Source organism: Hippoglossus hippoglossus, chromosome 12 (assembly GCF_009819705.1).
Source record: "Hippoglossus hippoglossus isolate fHipHip1 chromosome 12, fHipHip1.pri, whole genome shotgun sequence".
NCBI classification, from domain to species: domain Eukaryota; kingdom Metazoa; phylum Chordata; class Actinopteri; order Pleuronectiformes; family Pleuronectidae; genus Hippoglossus; species Hippoglossus hippoglossus.
In genome coordinates, this window is record NC_047162.1 from 7436533 (window position 1) to 7450068 (window position 13536).

A 13536-nucleotide genomic window follows, 5' to 3' on the forward strand; every position below is an offset into this window, starting at 1 on the left:
ATACCTTATTTGTTAAATGAGTAGAAATATCCAAAAGAAAAAATGTAACTCATCAGGGAGCCATTGCTTTGGGCAGGCTAGCTGTTTCCCCCTTCCAGTATTTGTGCGAAGCTAAGCTAACCATTTCCTGTTGGTAGGGATCTTTGAGTCTGACTCTTGCCAATTGCAAATGAGTGTTAAACAATCCCTTTAAGATATTTCTTTAATGGTTTCTGTTACAATCATATACAGTCTGATATGAAGAAGGATGGCATGACATGACAGCTCCCCAAAAGTGTCTTGATCGCCAACTTGTGGCAGGCTGCAGTATAGTCATAAATCGCAAATAGATGTTTCTTGAAGATGGTTTATGTCATTTTAGGTAGTTCTCATCACACTGATATTTTTAATTAGCTATTTCATGCTATAAAACAGAGTGAAAAATTATGATTGACAGCTGAGACTGGCTTACGATTGGTTAAGCACATGTAAGTGGGACCTCACTACGGCAGCTCCATCCCTAGATCACTGCTGCACAGACTCTGACTCCAAATGCGCATGATGGCTTGTGTTCCTGTCCCGGATATTTTGTCTTCATCTCTGGATATCAGGAGGGAATGGAGCCACGTGGTCCATCTTTATATATAGTCTGGGGTTAGGATGAGCCCACCATCGGGCGGAACCTACGAGACAAAGACAGGAAAACTATTAAAAGGACCAAGACATAAAATTAAAACACAACACAATTTTTTAAAATCCGCTGAGACACTGCAACAACCATAAAACCCCTCGCTGGTAGCCTCTCTCCCTCTGATCCTGGTAAAGGAGATTCAGAGCGCCACAATTTCCAAGCCGAGTGCACGTCATCGACGATTGATCGGTAGAGTCAGGGCGGAGCTAAAGGGAAGACAAGAGAGGAACAGGGACAAAGAGCAGGAACACATACAGCCATAACAGTCACTATTCATTATTAACAGTCCAACAGCAGCATAGAAGACTGAAATAAATATCCGGATATCTTCCCATTTGTGATCTTCATCATACATTGTATCACAAGTGGGACTTAAGTGACCAGTCTAAAAGTAAAGCATCATGGGGCCGGACGAGACAGACAGGAAGGTGAAAGGCCAGGGATCATGTGGTGCTGAAGCCACGGACTGGAGGTGTTGATGCTAACAAATCCAGATTAATCCTGGAGAGTGATCCGGGTTCACACTGATGGTACGCCAGTCAGGTCTTTAGCTGCGACTGGTCTCCAGCCAGAATGATTATAGACATGCTGAGATGTTGTTCTTTGAGTACCTTGGCGTGATGCAGAGAGACGGACGGCTTGGAAAAGCTCTGCAGACACAATGGAAACAGGCCAAGGTGGAGCAGAGTGTTGCAGTGTGAACTGCTGGCAGGAGAACAGAGGAGAAGAGAAGACGGTTGTGAAACACCCAAACATTTTGTTTGGTCAGCTTGTGGTGCTGGGACGGAGGCCCGACTTCACTTCTGTGGAATTTGAGGAGAGAGACAGCAGTTTGAACGGAAGTTAAAGGACATAAAGTCAACGGATCTAAAAAATATGAGGCAGACAAACTAATTTCCTACAATACCAACACCTTTCATTCACGCTAAAGAAACAAAATATTACGTTGCTAATCTTTCTACTCTGGAAAAAACAGTGAGACACATTCATTCATGTTAAAAAAAATTTTTTTACATACACTGACTTGATCTTTTATCCATGAAATCTTGACCAACAGCCTGGAAATCAGTTATTAAATCAGATACAAAGAGATACACAATAAAATAGTTGAAATAGAGACAGAATAATTAGTTGATTAATGTGAGTTTTCCTCATGGCTCAAGCAAAAAATAAACTGCACAGAGCAAAGATAATCTCTGACAACTGGATAGGTGTGTAAATAGGACCATACCTTCAGATGTATTTGTTTATGTGATATTTTTTTATGTTTGTATCGACTCTGGTCAGATTTGTATGATGAATACTTTCTTTTTTAATTAGAAACTTATTTGACAACCACTACCACAGTGTTTTGTCCCCGTTTTGAAAGTCGCCCCACAACAAACATCCACCCACACAGTTGCACTCAATTGTTTTGCCTGATTAATTGGCCTCCTCTCGGGACTGTGTGGGCACAGACTGTGTATCTCCCACTTGTTATTCTCACATATGTAGTAAGGGCAGTAAAACATCTTTAGGCCTTTTTAAACTACTCCGTTTGTCTATCTCCATCGTATGTAGGTGTGTCAGATCCTACACTGGTATTGCTGCAGCTAAAGGCAATGGAGCCATCATTAATATTATCTGTACCTTTCTATATATGATTTATCAAAACTTCTGCTGCGACAAAATACATTTTCTTAGGTACATGAAGTCTAGCAACTTCACAAAACTGTTATTTTTTGCAGCAGACATTTTGACTGAAAGCTTTATTTTTATAGCAGTTTTCTTCACAAAGTTACAAAGCACTTCACAAAAGAATTGAATATCAACAATAAAACAACAATAAAATGAAATTAATCAATTCAAATCCACATAGAGATTCACACTTTTTTATATTTTAAGAAGGGATTTAAAAGCAGATGAAACAAGTCTTCAAGTTGTATCCCGATGTATGTCCGCTCTGCATTAGCTCTCTCTCTCTCTCTCCATCCATCCATCAATCAATCATCCATCTATACCGCATTTCCTCCTTACAGCAGGAAATAACCATAACAACTGGATTTTATTTTTATCGTATTTATAATTCCCTCTGAAAAAGGCTGAATGTTTCCTTTTCTTATTATAGTGATCAGTGCTGTCATACCAATAATTAAAGCAATTAAAGCAAATACTGGCCACCCACTTATGTACAAGGACAACAACTTTGCACACTCTTTTTATTTCTTCCAACCCCACTTCCTGTCTGTCTCTGTCTACATCTCACCCACAAGCACACGCCATGTAATTATCCATGCGGTCAGGCTAGTCCCTGTGAGTTGAAGAAGGACAGTTTATCCAGGTATGAGAGGGCCTTGCATTTCACCAGGCCATAGTAGGTCTTGAACAGTGTGCATCTTCCGCCCTTCTGTCCCAGGTCTGCCCAAACTCTCTCCAGTTCACGATTCCCCATCCCTGCTGAGCTGAACAGGTAGTGGTAGCAGCAGGCGTTGTAAGGGATGTGTTTTTCTCCTGAGAACTTGGCGCAGTGGGTCGGTACCACACCAGCCTTGTGAGCACAAAGGCCCACAAACACAGCAGCTCTCACAGGAGCTCGAACCGCCGCAGAGGCGACGTACACTTTTCGGACCACATCTTGGGACAGAACGTACGCCGTCCCGTCACAGTATTCATGCAGGTACTTGTCAGGGTAGAGAACGAGGGGAAGGTAGCCGGGACTGTTGCGGTCTCTATCAGGTGGGTCTTTCTGGATCACCCTACCTAGGTAAAGGTCCTCAGGGTGCCTGTGCAACCCGAGCAGGTAGCCTCCGATGGCAGGGAGGTTGACAAACACAGAGTTCTCGGTGAGCAGGACAAATCGCGCCAGAGGACAGAAGATGATGACCCAGCGGAGTGCCAGCACCGTCCTCTCTGATGGGCCCCGGAGGGACGAATCAGCCACGTCATGACCCTGGACCATGTCCCCATAGTGGTCAGATTCTCTCATGATGGTCTCCTGTGCAGCAGAAGTCTGAGTAGATCCTACGAAGAACAGCACCTTCACGGGAAAGTCTTGGATCAGAGTTTGGTTGGCCCACGTCCTCCTGACTGCCTCTCGCTGGGTGACATTCGCTGGGGAGCTGAAAACTAGCGTGAGGAGGAAGAGGTCAGAGTTCCTGCAGGCATCAGGGTTAGTGATGGGGTAGACCTGGGACACGTTCTCCCTGGCATTGCTCAGGTCCAGTTTCCTCGCTCTTTCCCTCACATCAACAACGGTGCCATCAGTGTAGACAGCAGGCGAGGGCTGCAGGAGGTACTCCTCGACAAAGTCGGCCCCGAACAACAAGGCGTGGAAGAGCAGCACGTTGAAGAGGAGGAAACACCACTGGTGGGTCCGCAGCTTGAACAGAAAGCACTGGCAGAAACAGACAGAGAATGAATGACCATGAATACAGCCAGACAAACTTAGATAAATATATATAAGCTGTTGACACTGTACCTGCATCACACGGCCTTGTTGTTTTTCAGCTGTGGGTGACCAGAGGACCTCCTGCTGCAGTCAGTGCTACAACAATACTGGCTGACGGACAAGGTTTCCACTTTCATGAAACTCTATAGCTGCATGAAACTCTGCACCCTGAACCCCAGGAGGAGAGGATCCTGCATCAGCATCATACACATACAACTTTAATGATGGCTAGAACGAATTGCTGGATCATACCACAATTTATTAAGGATCACCACCAGACATGTTTTAAAACATATAGAAATATTGAAATCAGAAAATGTAACTGTGTCTGATGTGGGTTTTCTACATAAACTGTTAAATTAAAAAAATATTCCTCATTGAAAAGTAACGCAGCTATGAACATCCAAACAATTTTTGTTTCATTTAGTTTTTTTATATTTCCAGTTTATCTACTGATGTGGAAACGTGAGACAAGTGTCAGTTTCCACATCACACTTGTATACTGGAGCCTAGCTTCTAAACCTCTGGTGATGTTCCCTCCATGAAAAGATGAATGTGACTCTACACATGCATCGTTCAGCACAGTGAAGGTCAAACATCCAAGTAACAAGACGTGTTTGAGTGAAGAGAGACTTTCAGACAGTACAATGGACTAGAATAATTAGTTAATTGAACATTTTTACTGTACAGAGAACAAACATTTTTACATAGACGCAAATTAATGTAACTTACATTAAATCAGAAACACAAGTATGCAAATTTGACAAAAAAGTTATTTGATGTTTGTGTCCCCTTATGCAATATCAAGCTTTCATGTTTTCAGGGTTAGTCAGTGAATAACCTCAGTTGGTAAGAGGTCTGTGGCTCCCCCTAAAAAGTAAAAGTATACATTTGTAAAAAGATAGTAGAGCACACACCTCTGCCACAAAAAATCTTACAAATTATTGTTTGGAATTGGAAGTGGAAGTGAGGAAAATGAAAGGGAACATAACCTCTTTGGTGGAGCTAATAAAGTAGAAAACATGTTTATACATGCATATACTACAAAGTAAAGTCAAATGTATTTGCTGTACATTTATTTACATGCACAATAGTAAAAACTGATCAAAAGATCGCAGTTATTATCTAACTACTCAACATTGCATAATACAAGCATTGTAAAACTACATGATATTGATATAATACAAGAGGATCTTACAGTATATTGTTTTAGATGCAAGGGATTGTTTGTGAAATGTTATTGGCAATCTCTAACAGTTTATCTTTTTTTAGAACAAAACAATGTGAGAAGTTAACTTGTTCAAAGACCCTTCCCATACTGATGGTTACTGGGTTCCCTCACTACTGCACCTCTGTTTGTGTTGGACTGGAGTGTAGTTTAACGCACTGTCCGGCAGGTGGCGGTAAGGCGCCGTGATGCTGGACGCTCACGTTTTAAATTGCGGCGTCGAGGAAGTAGACGAGCAGGGGACAATCACAAACAGACCGTGGTGGATAGTTTCTCAGTCATGGCGGCGTCCATAGATAGTTTACTGGAGGAGATATCCGCTGTGGAAGATCCTATAGAGGAGCTGCAGGGTCTCAGAACAGCGCTGCTGTCTCTGCCTGTGAGCGCCCTGAGAGACGCAGTGAGCGGGACGCGCCTCGATGTCATTTTCTCCCTGTTAAACTCGAACCACAGGTCGGTCTGACTCACTGTGTCCGCACCGCGTTAATAAAGAGATGGCTGCTATCTGCCGAGTCAGTCTAATGTCAGGATGTGACACCGGTAGCTCCAGTCAAACCGGTAGTTCAGTTAGCTTGCTTAAAAAGGCTGTGTTTGACCTGTGCTAGTCATTAGCATGCTAAGTGGCTACATTGCTACAAAGAAAACACAGAGCAGGTGTGAGGCGACGTGTTTTCTGTCACTTGGCCCTTTATTCCAAGTTATTAGCTTTAAAGAGAAGCTAAACTGTTACATCCAATGTGCTCTGGAGGGTGTGCACGGCTAACTCAGTGCAGGAATGAGGGAAACACAGTCCCCCATGTTTGTGTACAGTGCAGATGTAGAAGATCCAACATGGATGTGAACACCCTCCTGTTAGAAAAGGCAGATCAGCACCTACACGTCACAGTCACCGTTTAATTCAAGTGCTGGAGTGGAGAGCCAACCGATGAAAAAGTGTCATCGTCTTAATAGTCACAGCTCAGATTTTGACAAGTGATAATGATAGTAAAGATAATAAGTTAAGGCCGTGTTGGTCAAGCCAAACAAGAAATTAAATTATACCAACTAGTCCTGTAATAAAGGATTATTGATGAATCTGATTGGTTCATTTAGTCTTTAAAATGTCAAATAATAGTGAAGAAAACAGCCCATGGTGTCGTGTTTAGTCCAAAGATATTCCGTTTTACTGTCAGGTAAATCAAAGAAGACATCATATCTTCACATTTGAGAAGCTGAAACCAGCCTTTTAATCCAAGTGATTTGAGTATCAAATTTACAGAGAGCTCACATCTCGCAACACATGCAGTTCCATCACCACTGATGAGAAGCAGATTTCAACAACTTGAAAGCATTAAACTACAGCCAGGTTCATCACTTTTTTGGGTCCCCTGGAAACATTTCCGGTGTCGTTTTTTTTTGTAATTTGCAGCGCATTTCTGTATTTGCAGTTGTTGCGACTTTTTCAGCACGTGCGTCAAATGAAGATGAAGTTGTTTTCTTAATTTGATGTGCTGTGTTCACAGGGAGCAGGTCGAACTGTGTGTTGACATCCTTGAACGCATCCTATTGGCGCTCAGCCCTGAGCACCTGGCACAGAACTTCAGAGTGGAGCTGCAAGCAGGTCTGAACCATCCTAATGATAAAGTCAAGATACTTGCCTTGACACAGGTAGGCTGCACACACACATGCAGACACACACACACTCATGCACGCACACACACACAGAAAGACACCTTTAAAGGGGACATAGCATGCCCAAGTTGATATGGTTCCTTGGGGTCTTAATGAAATGTCTGTAACATACTTTGGTCAAAATACCACACGGATCATTTAAAACAGCACCCTTTTTACCCTGTATAAAACAGCCCTCCACAGAGTGACCTGTTTTGAGTGCCTGTTCCTTTAAATGCTAATGAGCCAGCTCCCCCCTCTCCCCCCATGATTTTAAACGATATAAATTACATATTTTATATGATATAAATTATCAAATATGCATCCCATACTTTGTATTCCCCTTCTGTTGTCCTGGAGTTTTAATTTTCCCAATCACATAATTAAATGCCCCCCTCTGCCCATCCACTACAAGCAGACAGACAGACAGAGAAAGAGAGGGGTGGGGGGGGGGGGGGGGGGGCTATGAAGACCTGCCTCGCAGCGGCGCAGCGTCCGGTGTAAACCCGGCGTAACGAGTGGGGGGGCTCTGTGTGTTTGTGCCAGTGTTACAGTAGTGCTGAACACTGCGGAAGTCTTCCACACTGCTCGCTGTGTGGCGTTGACACAAATTCCAGCTCACGCATGGGAGAGCGAGCGGTCGCGCTCGAGCAACTGCTGCAGCCTCCCAGTCCCAACGATCCAGACAAATGCCACATGTGAGTGAATCGCGGGCTGACCAGCGGAGAAATGCTCGTCCCGTGTGAACAGCCAGGCGGCTGCACGCTTGGGAACGGCGCTGCGCTGCCTCGCAGCCTCTCTGCCTCCGGTGTAAACCCGGAAGTAACGAGTGTGGGGGGACCGGGGGTGGGGTGGGCCAAGGCCATGTAGGGAGACTTCCAGTGCCTTGTTACGACACAAAACCCAGGAAGCTCAATCGAGTCACTCAAGCATGACGTTTCTGACTTAGAGGAACCATAACAAAACGCGCGAGTGTTTTTTCCCCAGAGTTTTTGGGTTGGTAGACATGCCAGATACCCACATTAACCTGTAGAAGCACTAACAAAGTGGAATTTGCATGCTATGTCCCCTTTAAGACATTGACCAAATCAGGTGTCCCTGTCTTTTTCGGGCAGATTGGCAGAATGATGGAGAACTCCGACGCTGTCACTAAAATCCTCAACAACCACGACATCCTTCAAGCGCTCATCCACTGCATTAGAGATGAGAAAATGGCTGTGGCAAAACAGGTGAAGACTGAGGCCCTGATATTACCAAGATGAACTTCTAACGAATCTACAATGTGATGGTGCACTTACTGTGTTTTTTTTTCCGTAGGCCATTCAGTCCCTGACTAAACTGAGTCACTCCAAGTCTGGATTAGACAAATTGTTCCACAGCGAGCTGCTGAACGTCATGAAGGAAGTGATGGCCACAAGTGACATTGTCAGATACAGATTGTACGAGGTGCGTTCAGATGTGCGTCACTTGGGTTTGATGCTTAAGTGACAAATTGTACAGTGTTTTAAATGAAATCTATTCTAAAGGAACCAGTAGAAGGTGTGACTAATCGGAACAAGAAATCATGCCAGAGTGTGGGCAACACTGATGCATTTATTTTAATGTTTTAATGTATGACAAATGATTTCATAACCATGTGAAAGCGTTTAGTCACACTCACAGTTAAATGACGGCTGAACTTTCAGTTTGCTCTCTCCGCTGTTTTCATGAAACCATCCAGCAGTCATTTAGCAGACTCTGTAAACAGCTGAAAGATTGCCCACACTTACATGGACTGACTTGTTTTTTTTTGCTGGTCGCAGCTGGTGGTGGAAATCGCATCTGTTTCTCCCATTTCTCTTGGTTACTGCGCCAGCAGCAGCCTCGTGTCTCAGCTCCTCAGTGAACTAACTGGAGATGACGTTTTGATCAGGTAATAAGATAAAACATACAAACACAGTGGCAAACATATGATATGGTCTGTAAAAACATAATGTTGTAGCTGCAGTTGCATTAGGTATCTCTACCTTTCTTCCGCTTTCACAGCCTCATCTTTAAATGGGCATCTTCCGTCATGTTCCATGCTATTAATCTCAGTCCATTTTAACTTCAAAGCAATGCCACAAACCAAAAATGTACCACAGGAGGCTTTACAATCTCTACACTATACATTCACATATGTCATTAGCCCCTAAAATCAGAAAAAGAAAAAAACATTCCACATCCCATTTAAAAGGGGAAAATGAAGAAATCTCAAGAAGAGCAACAGAGAAGGAATCTTCCTTCCCCGATAGACATGCATGCAATAGATGTTCTGTGTATAGACAGGAGCATTTCAAGGGACTTTGTGGGAGGCCAGGCAAAAATGACCTGGGGGGGGAAACCAATTACCTGCTTTGCCTGTGTACTGAATAGAGTAACATTGTAGATTTCACAGTATGGATGATCACAATTACAACTAACATCTGTCTTTTTCCTTTTCAACAGGGCCACAGCCATAGAGATGGTGACCACTCTAGCCCACAGTCAGCATGGTCGGCGGTATCTGGCCCAGCAGGGTATCATGGACAAGATCTCCAACATGATCAGAGGAGCAGACACAGACCCCTTGTCCTCCCTCTACCTGCCTGGTAAGTCACTTTAGAAAAGTGCTCCACACAATTAAGCTGTATATTTACTTGTTCATGCTTGGTTGTGAGTAGATGTGTTGAATTACTGTATAGGAGAACACTAGGCGTAAAGAGATGATGTTTTTGGCATGTTTCACTTGGGTGAATTGAATTGATTAATGTGATTCTAAAAACAAGTCAGCCTGTGAACAGCTGCATCAAAACAGAAAGGACTCCAAACGTCTCCGTAAATAAATACAAATACAAACTTTGTGAAGTGGCGAGCGATCCAGGTAACATGGGACGTAATCATGAAAACATGCTAAAGTTCAGGTGTACTGGCAACATGTCACTCCTATAGGTTTGGTGAAGTTCTTCGGGAACCTGGCCATTGCGGACAGTCCGCAGCAGGTTTGTGAAACCTACCCGGCCTTTCAGAACAAGGTGTTTGAGATGGCTCTGGACCCGGACGCTGCGATGATCGGGGTGGCTCTGGACACTTTGGGTTTACTCGGAGCTACTGTGGAGGGAAAGCAGGTCCTGCAAAAAACAGGTCAGCATGTCATGTGTCTTATTTTTCTTATAGTGTCTCTCGGGCTTAAAGCAAATGTCTTTGGATCTTGGCATTGTGTCTTAATTCTTTTGTGTGGTTTCAGGAGAAACGTTCAAGGCCGTGCTGTTGAGAATGAGTAAGCTCGCGGGCTCCGGAGCTACGGAGCTGAGAGTGCGCAGCTTGGAGGCCATATCCGAACTTCTCACTCTTGAGGTACTTTTGTGCAGCATGACTCTTTTATGTCTTAAAGTTATCTTCAGAAATAAGAGATTGATCAGTTTCTGTATCTTAAATCAATGTTGTTTTTTGCAGCCAGAGCAGCAGACAGAAGATCTTTTGGCCTTGACAGAGTCCTGGTTCCACCTTTTGTCTAAGCAGCCCATAGACATGATCCGCACCATCAGCACTCAGCCGTTCCCAGAGCTGCACTGTGGGGCAATGGGGATTTTTACTGTGAGTGCTGAGCTGAATCTAACTGTCTAACTATAACCTCCTGGTGTTACTGAAAGAGTAACTTCTAAAACAACAAGGCAACTGTGGATATTGAAATATTTTTTTGTTGTTTTAAAAATATTTTCCAAGAGCATTTGTATCTTGTTTGAAGTGTGTGTGTTTGTGTTTGTGTTTTTTCCAGGCCATTGCCATTCAGCCCTGGGGTCAGAAGCTAATGGTCAGCACTCCCGGATTCATGGAGTTCATTTTGGATCGTTCAATGGGTCAGACTAAGGAGGCCAAGGACGCTAAGTTTGAACTGGTGGGGTCCCTCTTGTCTTCGTCGACAGCAGCAGAGATACTGGGCAGCCAGCATTACATCCGTCTGAGAACGTACCTCAGAGAAGGAGCTTACTATGTTACAGCGGTGGCCACAGTCAGCACAGAAAGAGCGGAATGATTCACACACTCAGATACATTTCATGGGTTTCTGTTTAATGCTTACAGGTGACAGATAAGTGCCTGAATGATCGAAACGTGGGTTAACATATGAAGACAAATTTGTCTTCTCTGCTTGGGCTTCACTTGCTCCTCTTATACACAATAATATAACTATCAGGCTTTTCTGACATGATTACATCCAATCATCATTTTCAGCTCCTCTCCTTTATTTTACTTCATGAGTAGATTTTGTATTGTTTTGGAAAGAAATTGTATCCTCAAAGTTAATGCAGAGAACAACTGTAAGACAAATACAAGTTTAGTTTTCAAACTTAATTGGTCAGTGCTCTCAAATAAAAAGCATGACTTTGTGGATATGTCATATTTAGTAACTTCAAATATGAAATATACTTGAAAATTTGAGATACTAGAAACTAAAGGGACAGTAAAGTTCTTATTTAAATTTGTACATTAAAGGGGCATGCCACCATTTTATACATCAAATTTACTTTATTTATCTTTTGGAGTATTACACAGTCTGTTGTGTAATGTCATCAGTTTATTCTCGGTTTGGGATAAGAGACTGCAAATCTTGCAGGTGGCATGTAGTTATGAGGATTTGGACATTGGGTAGGTTAATGAAAGATACAAGTGACTAGTGCATTTTGAGAAATGTAGGATTTAGTGTTTTTGGAGCTTGACCCGTGTTGGAGACAACAAGTCAGGATGTGCTGGAATGTGATTCATTAATTTTGACTATTTTCAAAAAAATAAAATATTGCAGCAGTGTCACTTTTAATACTCTTGACCAAAGGTCCACACTGAACAAGTGTTGAACATTAAACTCAGAAAAAGTATGCAAACACATGTTTAGTTTACAGTCTCTTTACCAGCTACAGGAGCCTGACAAGATGTTACGCTTTACTGTTCACTATCCAGATTCTTATACAAACAAATCCCCATCACTGTTCACAGTATCTTTCAAACACTACTGGACTCAACCGCAAACCACACTGATCCAACCCCCGATCTGCAAATTCTTCAGACACTCACTTATTTTTGGGTCAAAATTATTTTTGTTTACCAAATAGATTTTTTTTTTATTAAAGAAGATTCTGTCTGACAATAAATGTGTGTTCTGACTTTTCTCTTTTTTACATAAATCATTTTACTGAACTGATTTCTATGAGGAGTGGAACAAACTGAATTTTGCACTGCAATGGGTTGATTCAAGATCTTTTTTAAATGATCTTTAACATGGTGTAATAGGGTCTTAGCCATGGTGGAAACGCTCTGAGTGGCCTCTTAGTTTGAGATTCCATTGGTGTTTTCTGATCATCTCCACTAGAGACAGTTCAGTGCTGCCTCTCTGAGCCACTATGTCAGCTGTCAAAATCTTAAAATCCAGTTTTACATTGTAAAGGAGGAGGTGCTCCGATACTTTAATTTAAATTAAAAGTGATAAAACTACACAGTCATAACAAATGAGTAAAGTTTTACATTAAAAAGATACTTTCCAGCATATAATTATCTAAAATATAACAAAATAAGACAAAAGGCTTGTGTGATTGAAAGATTTCTGTATATAATAATAGTGATTATACTGATTCATTTTGTGTTCCCAATATAAAACACCCACATGGACACTCAAGTTTGTAAACCACAAATAACAGTGGAATTTATGGATTACTTAATGTCATATCTGCAGCCTTGTGTGTCTGTACAAAAGTAGTTTTTTTTGTTTACTACGGGAAGAAACGCCTTCATCTGTGAGTAAAATCACGTTTGGCTCGATTACAACTGCAAAATCTATTTCACATTTTAAAAAGCTCCAATTCAAATCCCTCCACATGGGACCGCTGTAATATTTCCTCATCCTCCTTCATTCCACCGCCCATGTGATGCGTTGAAACAGATTTCTCGACTTGAATCTACAAGAACATATCCATATACAGCGTGGGATAATGTCACAGAGGAGACTTTCCTCCTGTCCGCTGGTAAAAGACTTCCCACTCCAGTCAGAGCGTCTGACTCAATCCCAAACATCCATCAGCTGCCTCGTGTCACCGTCTCCCCACTGAATCATATCACCTCTCCCACGTCTCCTGCATACTTGCTACAGTTTGCGTCATCAAAAAAAATCCAGTCAGTCAATTTTTTCTGGATGCTTTTTTTATTTCCCTGTTATTCTGTCTGTGGCACGTCCTCAAGCATAGTGGAGGTAATTTGGTTCCTCCTCGAATCTTTATGGTGTTTCATCTCTAATATTCAGTGTTAGTTAATGGCCTCCTCGTGAAAGATAGAATAACAACACACTCATTTTTCTAAATGTTCTAAGCTGAAAGAATTGTTTTCATCTCCTCTGTGTGCAGCTCCATATTCACCAATGCCTGTATGTGCTGCAGTCATCACACTAAAATATGAGATGTAAGCTTTACCTCTTATCCCCAGAGCTGTCGGCCTCTGGTCCCTCCCTGCTGTCAGAGAGTGTGAGGCTTCTCCTGGGTTTCCTCTGTGTGAGAGGTGGGAGGATCCACTTGAGCTCAA

At 42.6% G+C, this 13536-nt stretch overlaps 2 protein-coding genes across 2 annotated transcripts; one reads left to right on the top strand and one right to left on the bottom strand.

Moving 5' to 3' along the window:
* Positions 1–2948: 2948 nt before the first annotated feature.
* On the bottom strand, positions 2949–4257 carry LOC117772196 (putative UDP-GlcNAc:betaGal beta-1,3-N-acetylglucosaminyltransferase LOC100288842). Its single transcript, XM_034603171.1, has 2 exons — positions 4128–4257; positions 2949–4043 (listed from the first exon to the last, which is right to left on the bottom strand). The coding sequence occupies exons 1-2, from the start codon at positions 4131–4133 to the stop codon at positions 2949–2951; spliced, it is 1101 nt and encodes a 366-aa protein (XP_034459062.1). The 5' UTR covers positions 4134–4257.
* Positions 4258–5544: 1287 nt separating this feature from the next.
* Positions 5545–12115, top strand: psmd5 (proteasome 26S subunit, non-ATPase 5). Its single transcript, XM_034602417.1, has 11 exons — positions 5545–5778; positions 6828–6972; positions 8091–8204; positions 8293–8421; positions 8778–8887; positions 9442–9584; positions 9925–10116; positions 10220–10329; positions 10429–10569; positions 10751–11557; positions 11588–12115. The coding sequence occupies exons 1-10, from the start codon at positions 5606–5608 to the stop codon at positions 11006–11008; spliced, it is 1515 nt and encodes a 504-aa protein (XP_034458308.1). The 5' UTR covers positions 5545–5605; the 3' UTR covers positions 11009–11557; positions 11588–12115.
* The last annotated feature ends 1421 nt before the right edge of the window (positions 12116–13536 follow it).

Bases quoted from the DNA above. Each gene is read 5' to 3' on its own strand.
- psmd5 (XM_034602417.1), top strand. From the start codon at position 5,606: ATGGCGGCGTCCATAGATAGTTTACTGGAGGAGATATCCGCTGTGGAA. The intron at 8,205-8,292 runs GTGAAGACTGAG...TTTTTTCCGTAG, and splicing joins AAATGGCTGTGGCAAAACAG to GCCATTCAGTCCCTGACTAA. The intron at 8,422-8,777 runs GTGCGTTCAGAT...TGCTGGTCGCAG, and splicing joins TCAGATACAGATTGTACGAG to CTGGTGGTGGAAATCGCATC.